This window comes from Babylonia areolata, chromosome 22 (assembly GCF_041734735.1).
Source record: "Babylonia areolata isolate BAREFJ2019XMU chromosome 22, ASM4173473v1, whole genome shotgun sequence".
Classification (NCBI taxonomy): Eukaryota; Metazoa; Mollusca; class Gastropoda; order Neogastropoda; family Buccinidae; genus Babylonia; species Babylonia areolata.
Window position 1 is genome coordinate 26,339,041 of NC_134897.1, and position 15,147 is coordinate 26,354,187.

The following is a 15,147-nucleotide window of genomic DNA, read 5'->3' on the forward strand; positions in this document are numbered from 1 at the left end:
GACCATAGAGTGGCAAAAATGAGACGGCGAGTGGGCAGGAGAGAGAGAGAGAGAGAGAGAGACTGACACTGACACTGACATTGATTATTTGTTAGGCTTTTGACCAATATCAGCAGAGGTTAACACACCCAGATGTACGACATGAAAGTAACACAGCAACGACTGATAATACAATCGTTCTGATCTAAAAAGCTTTGTTCGTATATAGTTGGCAACACGTGTTTGAACAGTTTTGAGAGACAGTGAGAGAGAGAGAGAGAGAGAGAGAGAGAGACTGATTGACTGACTGACTGACTGACTGACTCACACTTCTATTGCATATGATTCCTGGAGACCTACGTACGTTTTTTTTTTCAGCATTCTGTTGTTGTTCTTTTTGTTGTTTGTTTGTTGTTGTTTTTTGTTCTTTTTAATACTTAATTGACGGCAAAAGAACGCATAATTGTATCTTCAGTTCGTCACTTATCGGAATTTGATCGGAATATCATGTTTGGTTGTGTTGGTTTTTTTAATGTAGCTTTTATACTGGCATACTAGCCTGCAAATCTTTCAGTGGAACAGCGCAATGCCCGTCCATAAAAAGTTATATTTTTATATAGTGGGGAACTTTAACCCTTTTAACATCAATTCACAGCCCCTGATCCACAATTGAGCGAAATTTGATTTCGCCCCATTACATTGATGACAACGTACGCCGTGTCTGTTGTGTGTAAGCTGTTCTGTCGAGGAAATTACCGCTATAAAAGACCGAGGGGTGTGTGTGTGTGTGTGTGTGTGTTGTGTGTGTGTGTGTGTTGTGTGTGTGTGTGTGTGTGTGTGTGTGTGTGTGTGTGTGTGTGTGTGTATGTGTCTGTGTGTGTGTGTGTGTCTGTGTGTGTGTCTGTGTGTCTGTGTGTGTGTGCATTCGTGCACCGGCGTACGTGTGTGTGTGTGTGTGTGTGTGTGTGTGTGTGTGTGTGTGTAGCCTATGCTATCTGTGTCTATGTGTCATGTCTGCGTGCCGTATGTGTGTGTCTGCCGGTGTGTCTGTGTGTCTGTCAGTGTGTGTGTGCGTGCTTCCACGCTTGCTATTCTGAGTGTGTGTGTGCGTGTACAGTATGGGTGCGCACGGGTTCGTTTACCATGCTTCCATTTTTGTTCCTGTTTATTTGTTTATCTATTTATCCATTTATTTGTTCAGTTGTGTTTATTTATTTATTCATAATTTACTTATCTATTTATCATTTATTCATCTATTCATTTATTTGTTCATTTATTCATCTGATTTATCTATTCGTTTATTTTGACTGACGACAACACCCTCAGTGCTGTAAGGAGTCCGTCGCCGAGGCAAAGACCACTATCTGTGTGTGTGTGTGTGTGTGTGTGTGTGTGTGTGTGTGTGTGTGTGTGTGTGTGTGTCAGTGTGTGTGAGCGCACGTGCATTCAGTTTTCAAGCCGCCGCTTCAGTTATGTGAGTGTGCACGCTCTGTGTCACATTTGCACCTACGATGTGATTATTTTGAATAAGTCTTCAGGTATGTATGAAACTTTGTAACAACAGGACATCCTCTAGTTTGATTTCTTCTCGATCCCCGTTTCTACTCATATTGTCTCTCTGTCTCAAGGTTTTCTTTATGTTCCCTCTCTCTCTCTCTCTCTCTCTCTCTCTCTCTCTCTCTCTCTCTCTCTCAGTGAGTTTCTATTTCTTTCTGTTTGTGTCTCTCTCCAGGCCTCTCTGTCTCTTTACGGTGTTTCTTTGCCTATGTCTCTGCCTCTGTCTCTGTCTGTCTTCTTCTTCCGTAGAGCGACCACAATCAAAACTCTGATTCCGACTTATGTCGCTGTTAAGAAAGGGGGGCCTACCAGTCAGCGCTTTAAAAAAAAAAAAAAAAAATAAATAATTGCATTGCCAGTCTTGCTGCCACCAAGACACACCACACAGTCTTTTTGGGTCTACTCTCACAAGGTCCATCCACATACATTGCCAGTCTTGCTGCCACCAAGACACACCATTCGGTCATAACTCAGTGAAGTCCCCTCTCACAGGATCCACTCATTTTTATCTTTCTTCCTTTTTTTAAATTTTTTTATCTATTTTTTTTTATCTTCCTTTCTTTTATATATATATGTCTGTCTGTCTCTTTCTATATCTGTCTCCTCAGAAAAGCCCGTAAAGATGGTATTTCAACTTCTTTGGGAGAGTTCAATGTTCAGGGGACGTTTTGCAAAACTGTCCTATGGGGAAACATTCTCGGGCTGACACTTTGGATTAGGCCACCCGTATTGTCAAGGGAAGCTACTCACACCAAAGCGGAAGTCACTGAGTTGCGCAACTTGCATGACATGGCGGTTGTGGATGTTGCTGAATACCATTCAAAACAGTACTGATAAACACATTTTTAAGTGCTTCGTGGTGTGATTTAGCAACGGAGTCATTTTACACAAACAATATGACAAGCAGGGAACGTAGAGAACGTAGACAAAATGAACGAAGACAAATACATTTGTGGGAACATTTGTATTCAGATCTCGATGAATCGTTACGTGAAGGTAAAGTGACGTTGTGTTCAAATGGCAAGAGTCGAGCTCCATATCATGTTTGTGTTTCGTCTAGAAAATGGGCATTCTGAACGTGTAATCTACCCTTGGCACTCGCGTTTCGTCAGAATTTGTGTCTGTATCAGGACACACATGGTGTGTGCGGCATGCCTCTGTTACCAAATGCATGCCTTTGTTGGCGTCGGTCACCGGTGGCGTCGGTCACCGGTGTCGGTTTAGAAGTTTTTGTTTTGTATCATAAATTATGGGACCTGTTTAAACCAGAATCTTCGTGCATTTTACACATGAATTCACATCCATTACACATACGCGCGCCTGCACACACACACACACACACAAAGTGAACATGCACACTCGTTGGCGTATTATAGTTATACTGATAGACATAGTCTTTTTGGTGAGGGGGAGGGCAGGGTGCGGGGGTTGGGGGGGATTGCAAACTGTTAGAGTGGAAATGAGTAAAATCGAAGTTCCAAAATGTGACCAATGTTATGCCCCAACTTGTCACCGAAATCAAATTGGTTGCCCTTTGTGACAAGTCTGGGAGGTTTGTGATGTGTGTGAGAGAATGATCTTCATTGGTTTTAACTTGTTCTACCCCACAGCTGCATGCCTGCTACAACTCCCCTTGACCAGTGCTACATGAGACCACTGCAGTAAAGAATAGGGTTGTTCACTAAAACAACAAAAACAGGTGGAGAACGGTGGATTTAATTTTAATTAGTTGAACAAAGCTTCGTTTTCATTCTTCCGAAATCTGTAAATGGTTCAGTTTTGAACGCCAACTGTACCAAGGAAAAAAATAAAAGAAATTAGAATAGTGTGTTGGTAGGAGAGTGGAACAAGTTAACTCAAGTAGCTTGAGTTAACTCATGTTTGCTCCAGTTCCTTTTCCTAGTCATGAGTTTGAAGTGTTGTTCGTAGCAGGTCATAGTCTGTCCTGTGGTAGTTGAGACATGGTTTGTTTGGCGGTGGTCTGTACTCCATGTCTAAGGAGGCGATCAGATTTACATGGTCACTTTTGCCTAGGCTTGGTGCTGCTGTGATGTCTTCAACTAGATTGTCTCTATTTGTCAGGATAAGGTCCAAAACATTGGCCTTCTGACCCTCTCTGTAGCACGTGGGATCCTTCTGGTGTGGCATGAGAAAGGCGTCACATGTCGCTTTCAAGAAATGTGTTGCCACATGATTTGCGCTTGCAGTGCTGATTTCTCGTGACTAGTCAATTTCTGGGAAGTTGAGATCTCCCATTATGAGTAGATCTCCCTGAGCAGCAGCCTCTGAAGCCATTTGCATTAGAGTGTTCAGCTTTTCTGTGTTCTCTGGACTGCTGTGTGGGTTTCTGTACACTAGGCCCACAAGTAGATTCTTTCCTTCTGATAATTTGCATTCAGCAAATACTGATTCTTCGAAGTCGTTGTCCACATAGAAAACTGATGGATTCAGATCTTTGAGAACATACAGGCAGTTGCCTCTCCCATCGTCGTCCTTGTCTAGGTTATGAAACATTTCATATCCTTCCAGTTTCAGTTCACACCCTTGAAACTTAAATCTTGAGTGTTTCGGTTTTAACTCTACAATGCCAATTATGCCAGGTTTGTGTAGCCTCACGAGTGCTTCTAGTTCAGGCTTCTTTGTTTTCAAAGTGTCTACATTGCTGTATAATAACTTGCAGCTTTGGTTAAAACCAGAAAAAGATGAAGATTCTAGTTTAGAAACTGAAGAAACTTTTTTAAAACTATGTATATCTTTTCTGTTTGTCTTCTTTAACTGCCTCGCCCCTTGCCCTCTTGGGCCTTGGGATATTTCCCCACGTTGACCACTTGGCCTTTGTGTCGAATCCAGTGGGCTATTTGATCCCCTTCCTTTTTTAACTCCTCCCTTTTTTGTCTCATCATCTGGTAGAGGGCCTCCTCTTCCGTTCTCTCTTGTGGTGTCAAATCTTTCCTGACTGAGATTTTTGCTACCAGTTTTTCACTGTTGTTCTTCTGTTCTGCTTGCTTTCTGGCCTGATGAAAAGCTTTCAGTGTCTCATCTCTTGCTGCTTCTGAGACAAAGGTCAGACGGAGTGGCCCTGTTTTCTTTGGTTCATTTTCTCCCACTTTGTCCGTACGTAGACTGCCAAGACGCGTGATGTCATTCGGCTGGTGGGTCACCTTTATCTCCGCAAGCAGTGTCTGCACTGTCTCATCATCTTTTTTGCGTCCAGTGTTCTTGTCTGTAGTGTCCTCTTCTAATTTGAAAATAAGGTGGTTTGTCTTTCTTCTCGCCTGGTCTTCCATCTCTGCTATCTGCTCCTTGGTCTTGGTTGCAACAAGGTCCTGCAAGCTTGCTCCTTCCACAGCTCCTTCAGCTTCCTCACCAGAGAGCGGCTGCACGATCTGCTTTACTGCATCAACCATCTTGGGTGGCAGTTGGCCTTCTTCCAGCTTGGTCATCTTAGTGTTAATGCTGTCAACTTCATCCGAAAGCTTATCAACTATTTTCAAGCTTAGCCATGCTGAGGAGGAATTTATTTGCTAGGTCATTGCAAGGAGTTGGGCAGTAAAAGTGGATCATCTGGGTTTGTCTGTTGCTATCCTTCTTGATTGCTTCGTACAGTGCGTCATCAATGTCCACACAGAGTGTGTGATACCAGGTTTCGCAGAGGTTGCAGCTTACTGCTTTATCTTTCTTTGCACAGTATTTGTTGTATTTTCCACAGATTTCTTTTCTTCTTCCTCCTTCACTTTTTTCACTTGTTTCCAGAACTTGGCAGAAGCTGTACACAAATTTTCGGCGGCCATTTTGAGGCTCAATTTTCATTCCAAATAATTTCTTTAAACTTAGCAGCACTTTTATAGTTCTGTAACTGATCATGCTGATACTTAATTTTATATATATGTATATGTATAAATATTCCTTGTGACCCCGGTACACTTGGTAATAAAGACATATTCTGTTCTGTTCTCTCTCTCTCTCTCTCTCTCTCTCTCTCTCTCTCTATATATATATATATATATATATATGACTGTTTTGTGGTGTGTTAGCATGTGTAGATGTCAAAGATTGCTAATTTTTGTGTGCATGAACCCATTTGAGTCACCAGTTTTGGAGAACAACTCATTTACACTAACTTGAAAACAGAGATCTCTCTGTCCCAAACAGCCAACAACAACATACAAAGAATCCTGAGCCGGGAGGAAAGGAATCGGGTGCACCTTCCAGCTCTAGGTGAGCGAGAAGCCGCTGCCATTGACGGGGCGATCATGGAAGCAGAGAGTCAGCAGGATGAGAAACTACGCTTGGGCCCCATGACATTGGACCCCAAGCCCTCGGCCAACACCTTCGGCTACCTGACATCCCGGCAGTACGGCCATGCCCACGCCAACCCCTTGGGGGTTTATGAAGAGCTGGTGTCCAAGAGGCTGCCCCACGTTCTGGATGAAACAGAGTTCCAGTTGGGAACCATGAACAAAGTGTTTGCCTCGCAGTGGCTTAACGACAAGCAGGTGGTGTTTGGGACCAAGTGCAACCAGGTGAGTCCATTACCGTTTGGGAGGTTGATGATAATGTAATTTGTACAGGTATGTGGATGAATTGGATCTGGGTCAGTCTCCAGAACTCGCTGCAAATGGGTGTTTAATTACACATACTTAACCGTGACCCACAAGTGCAGACTCCGGCAGGGGTCTGACATTCTTGTCCTGTGCAAACTATGGGTGATTTGACATAGTGATACACATACATACATGTATATACATGTATAAATCTGTGGATCTTTGTATGTCTTTTAAAACCTTATGTCCCTCTCATGCTGTGCCACATGTGTACACACAGTGAACTGAAATTGGTATTGATATTTATGGAAAATTCGGGGAATCGTCATTCATTCAAAAGACGAAGACCATTGAAATGAAATTTTCCATTCATTTAATTCTAGGATGTAGTGAAATATCTCTGTCAGTATCGGTATGTGGCTCAGTTATGAAAAAGAATCTGATTCTTCTTTGCAGGTACTTTCTTCAGACAGTGATTATAGATAACGCAGTGAGAGTCTTTATTAACATGAATTGCGTTAAAAACTAAACTGTGTCCAAAGTATAAAATCACATGAATTTCATCAAAAACTAAAGTATAAAATCACACCTTTGTTTGTATAATTCAAGGTCTTGAAGTGAACTGTCAGTGCCTGTGGTGTTTCTAACTCGAAGGTATGAGTGATCGAGACATGCATGAGTGGCAGGCTATTATTATATCTGAAATGCTTAGAGAGCTGTGTTTGTGTATACAATGGAGTGGCATTGATTTGCAGATAAATGACAATTCCCATTCTCAGTCCAGGCTCCCAGCCCTTAACGCCTATTACCTTGATAACAGTTCTTCTTCCACCCCACACTCCCCAAATACTCCACCCACACTTATAGTCAGAGTGAGAGAAAAAAGTTGAACCTCTGTTGTCACTATCCTTATAGTTATATCCTAGAGTCTGTGACACGTAGAAAACTTTTGACAGTTTGCTCAAAATAAGAGTGAGTGGTGCTTCGCAACATGGTCACAGCATGGTGAGCTATTCTGCATCAGTGTATGATGATTGACATGTGTCATGTCTGTGTGACTGAATAGGACACTGCTGCTGCTGTTGCTGTTGTGGCTGGGATTCTTTGTGCTGACAGTGCATTGACAGTGTGTTGATAGCCTGGTTCATCATCACTGGTCTGACTTGGTGTGACAGCCTGGTAAACAGTGGGTGGGAGGGGTAAGGCAGGGGGCAGGTGGGGTGTGTAGGTCAGCTCACTTTTGTTTATGATAATGTTGTACTTGTAATAATCATGACAGAACCTTGACAAAATTAATTTGCTTGGAAGTTGTGATACTGCCGAGATGATAAGAAATCAAGAGTAAGAATGAGACTAGTATTGTAGTAAGAGGGTTTTTTTTCCTCTTCTTGAAAAACTGATGATTGTGGTTGTGATGACAGAATCAGAATCAGATTACAATCTTTCAGAAAACTTTATTATCTCAGTAGAGAAAGTAAGTGTAGCAAAGTCTGTGATACATACAGATTATAAGCATAACAGCAAAAATTGGCAAAGCAAGTCCAATATTTTTGTTAAAAAATTTTTTTTCATATAAACTTTCTTCTATAAGTTCTAATGTTCTTTTTAAAACACACACATACACATCCGTACTTCTGTCAGGTTTGTTGTATGCAAACCGATTAGGGTCTGAGTGTAGAGTTATCTGAGATACAGCATACTTGAGGATAAATCGTTCAACGCATATCATAACAATGGGGGTTACAGCAACAGGGTTTGTTTTTCTTGGGTACAGGACTTTTTCTACAATTTAGGTACACAACAGACCAGGAAAACAGCACAGTTAACTTTCCAGTGACAAGTATTTTAAACACACACATACACATCAGTACTTCTGTCAGGCTTGTATGCAGACTAATTTGGGTCTAAATATGGAGTGATCTGAGAACAACATATTTAAGGATAAATCGTTCAAAGTATTTTATGACAAGAAGGGTTAGAGCTGCAAGCCAATAGTCATTGAGAGAAATGGGTTTGCTTTTCTTGGGTACAGGACAGATGATAGTGATAGACTTTTTCCACAATTCAGGTACACAACAGACTAGGAAAACAACAACTAAAAACATTTCAAAGTTGAGCAGCACATTATTTCAAGTCTTCCTACTGATTTTATCGGAACCAGCTGCTTTCCTGTTTTCATGTTTCTGAAACAGATATATCTGCTTTCCTTTCTTTCAGTTTCCAACGATGATGATTGTGGTGCAAATGGTTAAAATGATGATAATGTGATGGTGATGATGACGGTAATGGTGATGGTGATGATGCATTGATGCTGGTGATGATGACGATGATGACGGTGGTGGTTGTGGGTACAGCTGGTGGTGCTGGACACCCAAACGGGGCACATGACCACAATCCCCACCCTGCAGTCAAGTGAAGAGAGCGTGGCGGCCCTGCAGCCCTGCGGCATCCACGGCATCTCCATCAACCCCTCTGGCACCATGCTGGCCACTGGGGCCTCCAACACCAACGACATAGGCATCTACAGGCTGCCCACCTTCGACCCCCTCTGTGTCGGAGAGGTGAGTGCTGAGAGGGGGGTGCTGAGACTCTCAGTCTCAGTGTGTAAGAGCTTCTTTTTTATCATGTTCTTCTAATATTGTTGTATGACATTTATGCATATGGTTTAGACAGTTTGTTTTTTTGGTTTTTTTTGTTGTTGGTTTTTTGGTTTTTTTGTGGGTTTTTTTGCAACATGTCACAATACATCACACTTATAGGTAAACAGAATACACTGATTTCGAACATTTCAGACAGACTGACCTTGATGACTCAGATGGTGAAATACTGCTTTTGTTATGACCCCCATTTCACAGCTTCCTGTGATTCGTATGGCATATCAGTTGCTTTCCAATTGTGTGCAGGTGTATATATAATTAGTGTGTGTGTGGGGTGGGGGGGGGGGGGGTTGTGTGTGGGGGGGGTTGTTTTTTGTTTGTTTTTTTTTTTGTTTTTTTTGTGTGTGTGTGTGAGGTGGGAGAGGTGTGCAAGTTGTGAGTGACGCTACACTGTTGTTTGAAAATGATAATTTAATGAGTTGTTATCTTACATTATTTTAAATGAGTTTGCATCTCAACTTTTTTAGTTATCCTGTTTTATTTTTACCACGTGTAATGTTAAAAATGCATTTTGAGCTGCAGGGTATGTGCTCTATATAGATTACCTTATTAAAACTCTTTTCATTGTTTTCATTGTTATTATTGTTATTGTTTTTGTCGGTGGAGATGTAACCTGTGGAATATAAAGTGTGACAGCAGACGATCATGTGTTGTGTTGCCAGTATTTGTTTATAGACAGCAGGCACTACAAATGGAATGCTACTTCAGACATGAAGACATGGTAATAGGTATGCATAAAATGAACATGCATGCATACACACACACATGCACACAATAAACAATGATCATGTCTCTCACGCACATGCGCACACACACACACACACAGAACACAACACAACACAACACAACACAACACCACTCACTCACTCACTCACTCACTCACTCACAGAGGCTGTACCTGCACAACAACCCCTGATGGCATAACATAGTAAACACTTTAACTTAGTTTAAGAAAGCTGTTTTTTTCTGTTCTGCAGGGTGCACACAGTGACTGGGTCTTTGACTTGGAGTGGATTGATGATGAGTTCCTTATCACTGGTGAGTGGATCCACTCAGTCATCTTAGGCCCTTCAATTTCCCATATCTGCGTATCAGTACACTGTAAAACTGGAAGCTGTTTGAAGTTCCAAAATGTGACCTATGTTATGCCCCAACTTGTCGCCAGGCTTTGTTCCCCAAATTGTCACCAAAATCAAATTGGTCGCCCTTTGTGACAAGTCTGGGAGGTTTGTGATGTGTGTGAGAGAATGAACTTCATTGGTTTTAACTTGTTCTACCCCACAGCTACATGCCTGCTACAACTCCCCTTGACCAGTGCTTCATGAGACCACTGCAGTAAAGAATAGGGATGTTCACTAAAACAACAAAAACAGGTGGAAAACGGTGGATTTAATTTTAATTAGTTGAACAAAGCTTCGTTTTCATTCTTCCGAAATCTGTAAATTGTTCAGTTTTGAACGCCAACTGTACCAAGGAAAAAAATAAAAGAAATTAGAATAGTGTGTTGGTAGGAGAGTGGAACAAGTTAACTCAAGTAGCTTGAGTTAACTCATGTTTGCACCAGTGTTATCTGAGCACTTTCTTTCATACATGTATGCATCTCTCTATGTCTGTGTCTGTCCATCCATCTGTCTCTTTCTCTTAAGTGAGTACCCTGATGTTGGAAAAGGTTTATTGTGTTTCACAGTTGAAAAAAAAAAGGCAGAAATCATCTCAGCAGAATCTGTTGACAGATCTACACAGAAGTCAGTTACACAATTGAGTTCTGTGCACAGTCTGGCAAACTCTTGTTTTTCACAGTTTCTTGATCCAGTACAGTAGCTATACTGCCTTTGATGATACCAAGATGACTTGAACTGGTCATTAACAGATGTGTGGGTGTGATATTGCTGCACTGTGTGAGTGATTTCTGTATGAGTGTTAATGTTCTTGTAGCATTGAGGTGCTGGTGTGTTGCCATGTACATTTTACTTTAGGTAAGGATTTGTTTTCTATGAACTCTGTTTCATAGATAATGGTCTGGATGTAGGATATTTGTGGTGTGTTTGTTTTTTTCTTTTCTTTCTTTCTTTCCAGACCAGAGGGGACAATTTAAGTGCATCTTGTGACCCCTGAAGTTGTTTGTGAATACAGCATGGCAGTGGAATGTTTGAGTTAGTGTGGAGGGAGAGATCATTGATGTGTGTATTTGGTTATTTTTTTGGCAAACAAAGTGTTTCCATACATATAGATATATTTTCTGTGGATCAACTTCTGTTTCTTCCACGCATGTTTGTGCGTGTATTGATGGACGTGTGTATGTGTGTGTGCATGTTATGTCCATGTGCGTTCTTGTGCGCTTTGTGTCTGACTGACTGACTTACTGTAAAGCGCTTTGATAGGTTTGAAATTGCTGCATAAATGTACTTTATTATTATTATTATTATTATTGTTATGATACCTACTTTCAGGCTCTCGTGACAACAACATGGCCATGTGGAGAATCGACAACAACATGGACGAGAGCCGCACCTCACGCATGTCATGTCTGTATGTCCCTGAGTACGCCGTCAAGCAGCCTCTGGTTGTCAAACAGTGTGACAAGGCGCAGAAAGTGCGAGCTCTCAGTATAAACAGGAGCAGAAAGGTGGGTTGGTTTGTCTTGATTTCCATCAGTAGTGTGGTGGTCCAAGGTGCACACAGACCATTGGTTGGTTGGTCAGTCACTTGCTCTTTGTGGGTGGTTTCACTTTATGTGTGTATGTGTGTGTGTAACTGCATTCAGTTTTTTGGTGTTGGTATTGATTACATGTTTGTAAGACTTTATGCTCATGAATGATGTGAGAAATGTGTCACAGATGGATAACCCATATCACACATAGAGTAATTGCTGCTGATGAGTCCCTTTGTGGTCAGGTTTGTTAACACAATAAAGCCAACTCTGGATGCCTCATGTGCGTAAAACCTGGCTTTAATTAGTTTAATGCTCTTGCTTTTAGTGTGTGTGTGTGTGTGTGTGAACTTTGAATAATCTGATAATTGCAAAATCTGCCTTTAATGTTTATGTTTTTAATTGTGTGTGCTTGTGTCAAATGTGAATAATAATCTGATGTGTGCAAACCCTGAGCTCATCACTTCTCTCTCACAGTCCTTTCATTGGCTCTCTGTCTCGCACAGAATAAACTACAAAATTTGCACTCTTTGTTATGATTAATGCATAAAGAAATCTGCCCCATCCTGTCAATGTTTGCCTTCACCTCTACACTTTGTCACACTCTCCACAGTCACCTTCAGACCCACTCTGTCTCTGAGTTCCCAGATTCAAACACTCCACGATCAGCCGGTGCTTTTTCTGTGTCTGGACCATACACTGGGAATGATTTTCCTCTTCTGCTTTGTCAGATCCCTGCATTCGTGTCTGGAATTAAAAACCTAGGTCTTTCCAAAATAGTGCCTCAGTACCGTCCCTTTTTCCGTCCATGGTTTCTATAGATTTTTGTCTATAAGTTTTCTCTTTTATCCTTTGTTTCAGAGTTATGCATGAGAGTGAAGGTTGTGTGTGAAAGGGCCTTGATTTGTTTCATCATTAGATTCAGTGAAGTTGATTTCATTATTATTTGATTTTTAATGGCATGATTTTGATTGATAGTGTGTTTGTTTGTGCAGGAAATGGCAGTATTGAGTTTGAACGCCTTCTATCATCTTTGGGACATAGAAACATTCACTCAGGTAAATTTACAGGAACATTCACTCAGGTAAAGCGACAGATACATTCACACAGGTGAAGTGACAGAAACATTGACTCAGGTAAAGTGACAGAAATACTGACTCGGTTTAAAGTGGCAGAAATATTTACTCAGGTATAGTGAACTCGGGTAAAGTGATAGAAACATTCACTCAGGTAAAGTTACAGAAACATTCACTCAGGTAAAGTGACTGTGGTTTTAGTCATATGTTTATGTCTGACGCATATCATCACCCATTGTCAAACTGTGTTTCTATTTTGACTAATTGTCTCAGCACTGTTTTTCTCATGTTTCCGATCTTTCTCCACACGGAAAGTTCCTCTGTCGTTGCAGGTTGTGCTTTCTTCCAGCCTACAGGACACATGATGATATCTCTGTGTGGTTCAGGTGTGGTGGCTCCTATGGGGACGCTGGGGGTCTTGTGTGAACAGCATTCCCACTTTCTGGAAATTCTGTGCTAGAAATTTCCTCTTTTTTCCCCCCTCTTTTTTTTTTTTTTTTTTTATTGCTTTCTTTATTTCTGTCCTTTTTTTTTTTTTTTCACTGTTCTGTCCTTCCCAGTCCATTCCCCTTTCTTTTTTCGAGCAAGCCTTTCTTTTTAATTTCTCTTTTCCCACAGTCTGTGATGTACTGTCTGTGCTGTTTTACTCTGGCAATTAGGTAGTGAAACTGTAAACACACTGGGATGGGCACTAGCTGCCTCATTCTGCAGTGCTGTTTGCCTAAATGGCCTTTTTTATGTGTTTTTGTTTGGCTTTGAAATATTGTCGTTTTTTTATCCATTTTTATGATTTTTTTTATAAACTGGGGATGATGAAATAAGTGGAGGTGCTGATGTCCTCAGCACAGCCTAGTCTTATTCACCCTAAAGAGTTAATTGGTTAGGATAATGTATCATGAACTGTTTTGTGTGATTGTCTTGATGTGTTTGTTTGTTTTTTTGTTGTCGTGTGTTTTTGTAGATGGGAGCATTTGTATGGTTTGACAGTCCTTGTATGACCCTGTGCGGTCAGCTGAACTATAAACAATGAACAATTCAGGTGTGGAGCAGTAAGCTGATGTGTGGGCGGGAGAACGTGTGCATGGCGGTGAGCGAGGAGAAGTCGGTGTACGCCATCGGCTCCCACTCTTACCTGACGCTGGTGGACTCCAGGAAGAAGCTGTACCAGCACGTCCACGCCAACCAGAGGGACCGCGGCCTGCTTTTCCAAGGTACATCATGGTTCTGCTTCACCTGCCTCCTCAGTGTGTGTCGCTTTGTGCTTTGTGGTAGTGGGGAAGGTGGCAGATTTCAGCTGCCTCCTGTGTTCATTACTTTGTATCGTGTTGTAAGATGGCAGAATGGTTAAGATGTTCGTCTGCCAATACAGAGAGTCCCCTGAGGGTCTGGGTTTGAATCCCGCTCTCACCCTTTCTCCCAAGTTTGACTGGAAAGTGAAATTGAGCAGGTAGTCATTCAGATGAGACTGTAAACCAAAATCCTGTGTGCAGAACTGAAAAAAAAAACCATGGCAACGAGTGTTTTCCTCTGGCAAAATTCTGTTAGAAGAAACTCACTCTGATAGCTACTCAAGTATATATGCATGCACTCAAGGTCTGACTGAGCATGTTGGGTTATGCTGCTGGTCAGGCATCTGCCTAGCAGATGTGGTACAGCATATATGGATTTGTCGAATGCAGTGATGCCTCCTTGATAGATTGAAGCTGTGTTGTATTTTGATTGTTGTTGTTATTATTCTTTTGTCACTAGAGATTTCTCTGTGAAATTGGTTATGGTTCATCTGCCTCTGTATATATCATGTTGTGTTGTATGGTATTGTATTGTATTTGTTGTTGTTATTATTCTTTTGTTACATCAGATTTCTCTATGTGAAATTCAGGCTGCTCTTCCCAGGGAGAGCGTGCCACTACACTTAGAGCTGCACAGTTTGTTCTTTCTAGTTTCTGCCTGCAGGTGTATGTGTTTTCCTGTTAAAGAGGATGTCCCTACAGAATTTTGCCAGGGACAACCCTTTTGTTGCCTGGGGACAACCCTTTTGTTGCCTGGGGTTCTTTTGCATGCGCTAAGTACTTTATGTAGGACCTCCGTTTATTGTCTTATTCGAATGACTAGCATCCAGACCACCACTCAGAGTTTTGTGGAGGGGGAGAAAATGATGGTGAGTGTGGGACTAGAACCTGTGCACTCAGATTCTCTCGCTTCCCAGACAAAATGCACTACCACAAGGCTGCAACTGTCATCTGTCGTTATTTTTCTGCACCTGCATGTTGAGAATTGAAAATGAGTATCTAGAAAAAAAGAAAAAGAAAAAAGAAAATAAGTATCCTTGAGTTTCTCATTCTGATGTAGTGTTTCTCAGAATACATGTGTGTTGTGTGAGTGACGAGCCTTTGGATTCACATATAATTGCCAGCCAGGTTTATGAATATGGATCATGTTCCGTTGTTTTTGTTTGTTGGTTGTTTTTTTCAAAATCCTCTGGTGAAAAATGAGTTGATGGGAATGGTCATCATCAGAGGCACGTCCCAGGTTGATGTATAAGCGTGGCTGCACTTGTGCCTTATTTTCTTTTGCAGGTATTTTTATTTTTCCTTCCGGTTCTACAGGGCTAATGTTTACAGTTTTTCAGCCATGGTTTGGTGCTGTTTGCTGGTCAGGGTTGTCAGTTAAAACGATAACTGAGA

The 15,147-nt window shown here is 41.5% G+C and overlaps 1 protein-coding gene across 1 annotated transcript in view; it reads left to right on the forward strand.

Moving 5' to 3' along the window:
- Nucleotides 1-2,317: 2,317 nt before the first annotated feature.
- LOC143296872 (DDB1- and CUL4-associated factor 12-like) overlaps nucleotides 2,318-15,147 on the forward strand; it is a 28,161-nt gene continuing 15,331 nt past the window's right edge. Inside the window, exons 1-7 of the mRNA XM_076608846.1 lie at nucleotides 2,318-2,532; nucleotides 5,689-6,059; nucleotides 8,435-8,641; nucleotides 9,715-9,775; nucleotides 11,188-11,363; nucleotides 12,383-12,445; nucleotides 13,503-13,674. Of these exons, the coding sequence (XP_076464961.1) occupies nucleotides 2,433-2,532; nucleotides 5,689-6,059; nucleotides 8,435-8,641; nucleotides 9,715-9,775; nucleotides 11,188-11,363; nucleotides 12,383-12,445; nucleotides 13,503-13,674 (1,150 nt within the window). The 5' untranslated portion in view covers nucleotides 2,318-2,432. The remainder of the gene's footprint in view (nucleotides 2,533-5,688; nucleotides 6,060-8,434; nucleotides 8,642-9,714; nucleotides 9,776-11,187; nucleotides 11,364-12,382; nucleotides 12,446-13,502; nucleotides 13,675-15,147) is intronic.